The 10,836-nt window shown below is 44.0% G+C and overlaps 1 protein-coding gene and 1 non-coding gene across 2 annotated transcripts in view; one reads left to right on the top strand and one right to left on the bottom strand.

Annotated features, from left to right (window-relative positions):
* The window catches only part of RBM43 (RNA binding motif protein 43), a 5,668-nt gene extending 3,666 nt beyond the window's left edge, over positions 1-2,002 (top strand). The window contains exon 3 of the mRNA XM_016190087.2: positions 1,022-2,002. Within this exon, the coding sequence (XP_016045573.2) occupies positions 1,022-1,777 (756 nt within the window). The 3' untranslated portion in view covers positions 1,778-2,002. The remainder of the gene's footprint in view (positions 1-1,021) is intronic.
* A 4,313-nt stretch (positions 2,003-6,315) lies between these two features.
* Positions 6,316-6,479, bottom strand: LOC132534454 (U1 spliceosomal RNA). Its single transcript, XR_009546179.1, has one exon. It is a non-coding gene; the product is annotated as a U1 spliceosomal RNA (small nuclear RNA).
* Positions 6,480-10,836: the final 4,357 nt, after the last annotated feature.

The raw sequence follows: 10,836 nt of genomic DNA, 5'->3' as shown, positions 1-10,836 counted from the left end.
TGGGGGAAATGCCAATAGGGATGAATATTAAGAAAGAGCTTTGAAGAAGCAAAAAAGGTGGAAGTAAGAGGTAGTTTAAAACTATTCTGTAAGGAAATCAGGGTCCTAGGTCAGCATTTTAAGCCCTAACCAGTGAGTAGAACTAGAATGGTGTCTGTCTTTCTTCTTTTTAAACAGAGGCCCTACTTAGTTCTGGCTTATGGTAGAACTAGGGGTTGAACCTGGGACCTTTGGTGCCTTAGCAATCAACTTTTTTTTTTTTTTTTGTATAACCATTATACTCTCTCCTCAGCCCTCAGCCTATGGATTTTTTTAAGACTCCTTTCTTTTGGGTCAATCTTAATTTAAACATCTGGGGGGGGGGGAACTGCATAGACCCTTCTCAGTTAATAAAATGGATATACCTTGCTCATCTCAAAGTAGACAAACATGGCTAAGATGAACTTTAGATCAATTTAAAAAGCATAAGAGAAATCTCTGTATGCTCTCCTTCTTACCCATTTAGACCCCAGATACACTATTCATAGTTTCCATCACCTTGTTTCTCAGAAACATTCCCTGCCTCCAAAAGTATTTACCCAGGATGGCAAAATAGCTCACTTGTGTAGTGCGATATTTTGCTGTGTGCTCAACCCAGGTTTGAGCCCAGCTCCCATCACATTGAAGGAAGCTGTGGTAATGTGGATTCTCTCTCCCCACCCCCATTATTCAGTCTTTCTATCACATATCTATATGTCTGTCTGTCTGTCTATCTATCATCTTTAAAAAAATACAAAAATTTGACCACCTCTGTTTTGGGATGAATGATGGGGGGGGGGTGTGTGTAAACCCCAAGTTGAACACTTGTGACAACATTGTGGAGTCCCTTTAGTGAGCTATTATGTTGCACTAGGTCAGTCTGGTTTGACAGCCACTGCCTGGTTTAGGACAGATGAGGTGGAGACAGAGGAAGTGGCAGAAGAACAATGTCTGCTGTTTTGTTGGGCAGAGGGGGTCTCAATTTCTCTCTTTCTGATTCTAGGTTTTTCCTTCTGTACATGCAGTCCTTGATCTTTCTGTTTTCCGGAGTCATTGCAGTCTAGAAAGTCTGGTCAGGGATCTGCAAAAGATTCCAGCTCTGGTTTGCAGCGTTTTGGATCACCATGGAAGAATTGCTGTTCGAGGATCATTTCTGGCTTTTGAGACACTCAAAGAATCTTTGCTACTCAAAACACATTCTCTCTTAGAAGAAAACCGGAGTCTTGTCAAGGAGAGCAAGAAGAGCAGTGGACAGAATTCCAACAAGAGTCTACAGAGAAGCAGTAACTATGTGGGGACACTCAGATCCTCGGTACCCAAGACGGTTTCAAGTGGGGAAACACTTGTGCTTGACACGGATGTTTTCCTTTACCTGAAAAACAAGAGCCCATTTTATGAACACACACTGAAAAAGTTTCATGTGCGGTGTCAGGAGAGAATGGAGGGGGGAATCAGCACAATCCATATAAAAAACACCCACGAGGGTTCTCGGCACAACCATGCCAAACGAGTAAAAGGGTTCCTTGAGGGTGTCTCAGTCACCCTTCATTCCCAGCTTAGAAAAGAGAGACTTGTTTTGGAAGGAAAGGAAAGTTCAGAAAAAAGGAAAATCAAGTTGGCATGTGAGCAGCTCTGTCTCAAGTACGATCGGGTTCTGGTTAATCGTTCCAGGACACATATTGACATTATAGGATCCTCTTCTGACATTTACTTGTTCAAAAATGATGTGTTGAAATTGGCAGGGCTGGAACCCAGGTAGTAGTGGTAATGATGAGCAGGGCAGTGGCTTTTCCTCTGAGCAGGGATGACGCTGTACTTGACTGTAGTCCTCACCGCTACCTTCACTGTAGGCATGTGGAAAGTGGAGATGTCACAGCACTTCACATATACAACTGGCTTGGAATAGGGCTGCAGTTAAACACAGTCTTATCTTACTACAAAGATCCCAGTTATTCAACTTAATAAAGGCTGACTAAACTTTGAAGGAATCTTACTTCTTGCACAATCCCAATTTTTTTTCTTTAATTTAAGAAAGGAGACATTAACAAAACCGTAGGATAGGAGGGGCACAACTCCACACAATTCCCACCACCCGATCTCCATCTCCCATCCCCTCCCCTGATAGCTTTCCCATTCTCTATCCCTCTGGGAGCATGGACCCAGGGTTGTTGTGGGTTGCAGAAGGTGGAAGGTCTGGCTGCTGTAATTGCTTCCCCGCTGAACATGGGTGTTGACTGGTCGATCCATACTCCCAGTCTGCCTCTCTCTTTCCCTAGTAGGGTGTGTCTCTGGGGAAGCTGAGCTCCAGGACACATTGGTGGGGTCTTCAGTCCAGGGAAGTCTGGACGGCATCATGCTGGCATCTGGAACCTGGTGGCTAACAATCCCAAATTTTTAGGCAGAGAAGGAACTTTAACAGCTGAAAAGTAAGTTCTGGTGATGCTTGCTAACCTCTTGGCAACTTCTTGACATTTTACAAAGTCTCCTTTAACTCAAGATAGGATTAGCATGCTGACAAAACTCACCTGAGCAGCTGCTTATATGGAAAGTTTTTCAGAAACAGGAAATTATTACTTCAGTAAATTCCACTGGGACACACAGGACATATGGGGTGTTTTTACTGTTGCTTATTTGGCCTAAATGTCTACACAAAGTATCAGTTCTGTTAGAATTAAATAAAAATCATTGAGCGAGGTGCTTTGATACCTCTCTTGGAGAAATGTAATTACTTTTATGATGACAACAGTTCTTTAAGTCAACACCTCCTGAATAAAATGATATTGAAGTTGGAACATATATTTACTTGTTTAGTGAGTGAGGCAGAAAGAGAGAGAGAGAGAGAGAGAGAGAGAGATGTGACAAACTGGACCTTCACTGGGGATCAAACTCAGGACCTTATTCATGCAAGTCCAGTGCTGCACCTGCTGTGCCATCTCCTGGGCCATGAAAAGGTTATTTCTGGGGGGAGGGGGGGCTGGGTGTGGCCCACTGAGTTAAGCACACACAATGAATAAGGAAGGGCCTGTGTTTAAGCTCCCCACCTGCAGGGGAGAGAGGTTTCACTTCTTCTTCTTCTAGCATTTGCCCTTCTTCCGTAGCCAGTCAACAGCGTCAGGTTGAGCCTGATGTCAAGTTTCGAGACCTCCTTTGAATCTGGAGAGGTGGCAGTCGTTGACTATGTGGGTCATAGTCTGTCTGGAGCCGCAGGGGCAGTTCGGGTCGTCTCTGGCTCCCCAGAGGTTTCACTAAGGGGGAAGGTTCACTAGCAATGAAGCAAGTACTGCAGGTGCCTCTCTGTCTCTCTTCCTCTCATTCTCCCCATTCCTCTCTCAATTTCCATCTTATTGAATAAAGAAAAAAAGCAAGAAAGAGAAGAAAGTGGCCTCCAGGAGCAGTGGATTCATCTTGTAGGTACCAAGCCCCAGCGATAATCCTGGAGGCAATAGCAAAAAAAAAAAAAGTGTCTTTTTTAATTTTTTAAAAAACAAATTCCTGACCAGGGAAATAGCTTACTTGTATAGCATGCTGCTTTGTCAGGTACTTGACTCAGAATCAGCACAAGCCCCACTGCACTGAAGGAAGATTTGGTGCTGTGGTCTCTTTCATCTTATCTAAAAAGAAAGAAAAAGAAAGAGAGAGGAAGAAAGAAAGAAAGAAAGAAAAAAAAAAACCCAACAAATTCCTGGGGCTGGGTAGCGGTAGCCCCAGTTGAGAGCACATATTCCCAAGCACAAGGACCCAGGGCCAAGCCTTGGTCCCACATACAGGGGGAAGGAAGCTTCATGAGTGCTGACGTAGTGCTGCATGTGTCTCTATCTCCTCTTCCCCCTCTCAGTTTTTCTCTATCCTATCAAGTAAAGTTAAGTAATAAATAAAATGTGAAATAAATTCCCCTGATTCTTTTGGGGGTGGTGGTGTTGATGCTAACTGTGATGCTAACCATGACAGGTATATCCCAAATTGTAATTCTGCTCATAGTTGTTGCTGAATAAACTCTACGAGTAGCTTAACTGGATATTTTATTTTATAACTTATTTTATTAATTAATTATTGGATAGAGACAGAAATTAAAAGGGGAGGGAGACATAGAGAGAAGACAGAAATTAAAAGGGGAGGGAGACATAGAGAGAAGGAAAGACAGACACTGGCAGCCCTGCTTCACCACTCATGAAGCTTCCCCCCTGCAGGTGGGGATCAGGGGCTTGAACCTGGGTCCTTGCACACTAGTGTGTGCATTTAACCAGGTGCGCCACCGCCTGGCCCCTAGCTGGCTATTTCTAACTCAAGTGAATAAAAGAAACATACAGGACTCTAAAATTATAAGAATAACAGATATGAAGACCACTTTATTTCTTGTTTTAATTTTTTATTAGTGATTTAGTAATGGCTTACAAGATTACAGAGGTTGTAGTTTCTTTTATTTGATGATCTACAAGGATGTAGTTTCTTTTTTTAATATTTATTTATTTTCTTTTATTGCCCTTGTTTTATTATTGTATTGTTGTCATCGTTGTTGGATAGGATAGAAAGAAATGGAGAGAGGAGGGGAAGACAGAGAGGGGGAGAGAAAGACAGACACCTGCAGACCTGCTGCTTCACTGCTTGTGAAGTGACCCTCCTGTAGGTGGGGAGTCGGGGGCTCAAACCTGGATCCTTAAGCTGGTCCTTGCGCTTTGCACCACCACCACTGTGCTACCTCGACTCCTGTAGTTTATGTTTTGATGATCTCTGTTGAGAGATTTCTTTTTTCTTTTAGATTTTTTTTTTTAATAAAAAGGAAACACTGACAAAAACCATAAGATACAAGGGGTAGGTACAACTCCACACTGTTGAGAGATTTCTAATTTTGAGAATAGTTCCTTTCAAGATTGACATAGTTATTAATGAGGAGAGACACATGAGTTGCTGGGAGTTGAACTCAGGACCTTATGCTTGAGGTATCCAACACTTTATCACTGCACCACCTCCCAGGTCACACAGGGGTATTGTTTTCCATTGCACCCATCAACAAAAATTTCTGTGTCCACCTGCTTCCCCCCACCCCCTTCTCCAACCTCTCCTGAGCACCGCAGTTCTTATAAAATTACAGGGAGACAACAGGAACTGTTGGGATGCAATATTTGAGGAGTTCTGGGCATATGCCAGGGGAGCTGGCTGGAAACCTCTAGGCCACTGGAGGAGTCACCAAGGACTCTCCACTACAAAGTACTTGAAGCTGTTACTGTTGGTGACTAGCTTGAACAGTTCACATATTCACTAGGAGGAAACAGTACCCAGGAGGTCCTTGTGTACTCGGTTCCAGAGTCTGCAGAAGCAACTCAGGCTGTAGAACCTGGGTGCTTGGATACTGGGGGAACTTCTTTTGCTGACCAACAAGGAGCCGGCTAAGTGAAGGCAGCAGAAGCAGATGCAGGACCCCTCTGCCCATCTCTCCTGTGCCCTCGGCTGAGAATGGCTCTGTACCCGGCAGCTACAGAGGAAGCACATTTAAAGTGGCCAGGCTAATGTTTACTGAGAAGGCTCAGGTGGATTTGGAACTCAGCCAGTTAATTGGTATAGTTGTACCAGCTTCTTTCCAAGACTTTTGCTACTCCCACAAACCTAAAGCCATGTAATATAAAAAGAACAGACTTTTAGCAGAGCGGAATCAGAGCAATGAGGTATCCTCTATGGTCCCGTAGACATTGTGTGTGGATTAGTGTTTTCTGTTTGAGATTATGTTTCAAAATGTTTCTACATATTGTTGTCTAGACTAAGTTTCTGTGGTCTGAGAGGCTGTGCACTTTTTTTTCCCCTTCCTTTCTCCCCCCCCCCCTTTTTTTTTTTTTTTTGCCTCCAGGGTTATCTTGGGCTCAGTGCCTGCACCAGGAATCCACTGCACCTCCAGGCCATTTTCCCCATTTTGTTGCCCTTGTTGTTAGAGCTGTTGTTGGATAGAAGAGAAATTGAGGGAGGAGGGAAAAACAGGAGGAGAGAAAGATAGACACTTGCAGAGGAGAAACAACCCCCCTGCGGGGGGTGGGGGTGCGAGGGCTCCAACCAGGATCCTTACTGTGGTCCTTGCCTTCAGGACATGTGCGCTTAACCCGCTGCACTACTGCCTGCCTGCCTGCCTGCCTGCCTGCCTGCCTGCCTGCCTGCCTGCCTGCCTGCCTTCCTTCCTTCCTTCCTTCCTTCCTCCCTCCCTCTCTTCCTTCCTTCCTTCCTTCCTTCCTTCCTTCCTTCCTTCCTTCCTTCCTTCCTTCCTCCCTCCCTCCCTCCCTCCCTCCCTCCCTTCCTTCCTTCCTTCCTTCCTTCCTTGGGAGAGCGGGAACACAGTCCCCCATTATCACAAATTGCGCAGTGGAGTTTCCCACATTTGGGAAAATTGCAGGGGACAGCACATCCAGAATGCAATGGATAAACCTCGCCCTGGGAAAATCACCTCTGTGATCATGGTATCTCCCGAGCCAGGTAAGTATCTCTCTCTCTTTCTCCCTCCCTCTCTCTCCCTTCCTTCTGTCCTTCCAGAGGTAGAAAAGAAGAAAGCCCAGGAAAGACAGTAAGGGTAGAGAATGGCTTATATGATGAGCCAACATACTGTTTCTGGTTTATAAACTCAAAACCCCGCCTACACCTAAGTCACACCTGTAACCACTCCCATCTCTGAGTAGTCCTTCCTCCAACATTCCAGCCACACCTGTAACCACTCCCATTTCTCTCTCCCTCTCACTCTCCCTCTCCCTCCCCTTCCTTCTCCCTCCCCCCCCCCCTCTGATTTTCAGGACAAGTGCTTTTCCCTTTTCCTAACACCAGTAAATGGCATTTATAAGAACACTGCCTGTGTAGTCTCCCAACCGCACAGAAGCAGAGCATGACTTTAGATGTCTCTAGGATCAGCTCGTCCAGCACTACTTACTGCCTTGTGACTTCCAACCTTCAATTGCCATGTAGACACATGGGAACAGTAACTGATCTAAGATTTTGTGGTAATACAGTGGAAGGGCTCCTTGTAAGGAATGGCAGCCAGTCAGCCTCCTGTCTGCCAGCATCCAGGAGCTGTCAGGGTTCTCAGTAAGCCTATTAAGGAGAGTTGAAAAGAATTAAGATTTGTATGGGATTTAGGTCTTTATCTGGAAGAGGAGGAACACAGTGAGAAAAACAATGCTTGCTGCTCTCAAACATTTCTGATAGGGGAGATAGCATAATGGTTATGCAAAAAAGGCTTTCATGCCTGAGGCTCCAAAGTTCTAGGCTCAAGCCTTTGAACCACTATTAACCTGAACTGAGCAGTGCTCTGGTAAAAAAATAAAATAAAATAAAATAAACGACAATGACCCAATGCTGTCCAAAGCAGATTCTTCTTTCTGAATAGAGGTTTAGCTGAGGCATAACTACTTCACAGCTTTCTCTTTCTTTCTTTCTTTCCTTCTTTCTTCCTTCCTTCCTTCCTTCCTTCCTTCCTTCCTTCCTTCCTTCCTTCTTTCCTTCCTTTCTTTCTTCCTTCCTCGGTCCCTTCCTCCCTCTTCCATTCTTCTCTCTCTCCCTCTCCCAATTCCCCTCCCCCTTCCCTTTCCTCCACCTCCTCTTTCCTTTTTAACCATGGCACTTGCTCAGTTCTGGCTTATGGTAGGCTTGAGGACTGGTCCTGGAACTTTGGAGCACTAGGCATGAAAGTCTGTTGCATAACCATTGAGATAGCTTCCCATCCCTGTGTAGCTTCCTATCTCCTTAGACCAGCATCTATTAGGTTTCTTGTGGTTTTCAAATTTCCCCTTAATTTTTTTTTTTCTTTTCAGGATCCAGAGGCTTAGTGGGTCAGTGAGTCATATTTCTTTAGCCTGTCAGAATATTACTTTACCCCCTCTTATGGTTGAACACAATTTTAATTAACTAATTTTAATGAGAGAGAGAGAGAGAGAGATGAAGGGGAGGAGAGATATGAATAGACACAAAGAGAAAGATACATACAGAGAGACCAGAGCGTTACTCAGCACTGGTTTATGGTAAGAATTGAACCTGACACCTCAGAGCCTCAGGCATGAAAGTCTTTTGCATAACCATTATGCTGTCTTCTCTGCCTGCTTTCAACCTTTTTTTTTTTTTTAAACTGATCTTTTATTTATAACATTATCACATTGAGGTATAGGATCAGGTCACAGTCTTTTATTATTTAAATGAATTACACCATTATTTTTGTTTGTTTGTTTTGTTTTTGGTGGGGGGAGGCCTTCCTTTTCTGGGGTTCCTTTCTCTCTAACCTCAGGGAATTTACTCAGCAGTAGGGGCAGGGCTGAAGAAAAGAAGCCTAAACCTGTCAGTTTGTCCTGGGAAACTGTCTTGGCTAACATGTCGCTCTGTAGGTCTGCCATTGCAGTGTGACCTTTGTTAGCAAGGTGGCCACTTCCTGCAGCTGTCACTCCTCTGGGAGTACTTTCTGCACACGGAAAAGGCCTGTTGTTCTACTTAGCTGTATTCACCGCGGGGAAGAGGGGTCAAGGCCCAGTGACCTTGACAGTCAGGGCTCTCTCTCCTTCCAGATGTTGTTGGCATTCATTATTTGTAGCTTCTGTGTTTGTGAACTCACTTACTTGATTAGATGCATTTGTGACCATCATTCCCAGACATGTGCAAAGGGTCAGGGTCTGAACTGCCTACTGAGACGAGGCAAGGTGACCCCTGACTTCTTCTTTCAGCTCTCGCAGTGAGCAGATGTCCTCTTGACAGTATTTGAGTCTTTGTTTTCTTACATTTCTGTGCTTTGGAGGGACTATGTTCCTGTCTTCCGTGGTCCCCCAGTGCAACCCTGGAATCTAGAAGCCCTGAGTGGAGAAGGCTGTGACGTGCTTTATTTCTCAACTATAGATGCTGGACTTTCCTCAGACATGAGTAACATAATTACAGTGCTGCTGGGTTTGAGTTTGAAGTTCATAAATCAACAGTATATATTAACAGAGGCATCCAAAAGCAGAAACACACATAAAATAAGGTTGAGTACTGATTAGCTGGGAAGGTAGCACAGTGCTTATGCAAAAGACCTTCGAGCCTAGAGCTCCAAGGCCCCTGGTTCAATTCCTGGCACCACCATAAACCGGAGCTGAATAGTGTTCTGGTAAAAACTAACTAACCAACCAACCGACCAACCAACCAACCACCAACCAACCAACTAGTGAATGTCATTCAAAGCTCTTACCCTTCAAAACACCTGGGTTTTTATCTACTGTCTGCCTCTCTTCTTTGCGCCCAGATATGGAGAGACTTCCTCATTATAGCCTCACCATAATTTGTAGTAAGAATGAGTATTGTCAGTCTCTCAAACTTCTTTCTTTCTTTCTTTATTTTTAATTTCTTTATTGGAGAATTATTCGACAGTAAATACAATAGTTTGTACATGCATAATATTTCCCAGTTTTCCATATAACAATACAACCCCCACTAGGTCCTCTGTCATCCTTCTTGGATCTCTATTCTCTCCACCCACCCACCCCAGAGTCTTTTACTTTGGTGTAATACGCCAATTCCAGTTCAGGTTCTACTTGTGTTTTCTCTTCTGATCTTGTTTTTCAACTTCTGCCTGAGAGTGAGATCATCCCATATTCATCCTTCTGTTTCTGACTTATTTCACTTAACATGAATTTTTCAAAGTCCATCCAAGATTGGCTGAAAATGGTGAAATCGCCATTTTTTATAGCTCAATAGTATTCCATTGTGTATATATACCACAACTTGCTCAGCCACTCATGTGTTGTTGGACACCTGGGTTGCTTCCAGGTTTTGGCTATTACAAATTGTGCTGCTAAGAACATATGTGTACACAAATCTTTTTGGATGGGTATGGTGGTTTCCTTAGGATATATTCCCAGGAGAGGAATTGCAGGATCATAGGGTAGGTCCATCTCTACCCTTCTGAGAGTTCTCCAGACTGTTCTCCACAGTGGTTAGACCAATGTACATTCCCACCAGCAGTGTAGGAGGGTTCCTTTGACCCCACAACCTCTCCAGCATTTGCTGCTGTTACCTTTTCTGATGTATGTCATTCTCATAGGTGTGAAGTGGTATCTCATTGTTGTCTTTATTTGCATTTCTCTATTTCTCTGACAATGAGAGACTTGTAGCATTTTTCATGCATTTCTAGTCAAACTTCTAATGTATAGTTGCAAAAATACAACACTGTAACTCCACAAGATCTGAGCTATGCAATTGCAGTCAGGGTCACCATGACAGAGAATGATGTAAACACAAACTTGATTATCTGGAGGTATTGCCTCTATTTTTTTTTTGCTAGAATGAAGCCTCAGGATTTATCTGAATATGGAGTAAGTCAACACACCTCACAGTCAGGCCATGCTTGAGCCAAACTGAATTCATACTGAAGTAAAAATACATTGGGTTTGATTGTTGAACTTTAGCTTTTAGTGAGGAATTCAAAGGTGGCAGCATTTTCCTAGCTCTACAGTTGTTTTGACACAGTTGAAGAGCTTTCTGACATGTCTAGGAGATTAGTCTTCACTTACTAAGTTACTATTGCTCTGAGAGTTTTTGTATTTTGGAAAACTTATCTTATTGAAAGAGAGAGAGAGAGAGAGAGGTTGAGAGAGAGATTGAGAGAGAGAGAGAGAGAGAGACAGAGTAAGGGCACCAGGTGGTGGTGCACCTGGTTGAGCTCCCACTACAATGCCCAAGGACAGGCTAGGAGGTAGCATAGCTGGTTAAGCACACACCTTACATACAGTACACTGGGGTTCAAGGACTGGGGTTCAAGGCCCTGGTCCCACCTGCATTGGGAAAGCTTCACTAGTGGTAAAGCAGGGCTACAGGTGTCTCTCAGTAAGGAGGCCA

This window comes from Erinaceus europaeus, chromosome 18 (assembly GCF_950295315.1).
Source record: "Erinaceus europaeus chromosome 18, mEriEur2.1, whole genome shotgun sequence".
Lineage (NCBI taxonomy): Eukaryota > Metazoa > Chordata > Mammalia > Eulipotyphla > Erinaceidae > Erinaceus > Erinaceus europaeus.
This window is presented reverse-complemented; position numbering and strand designations above follow the sequence as displayed.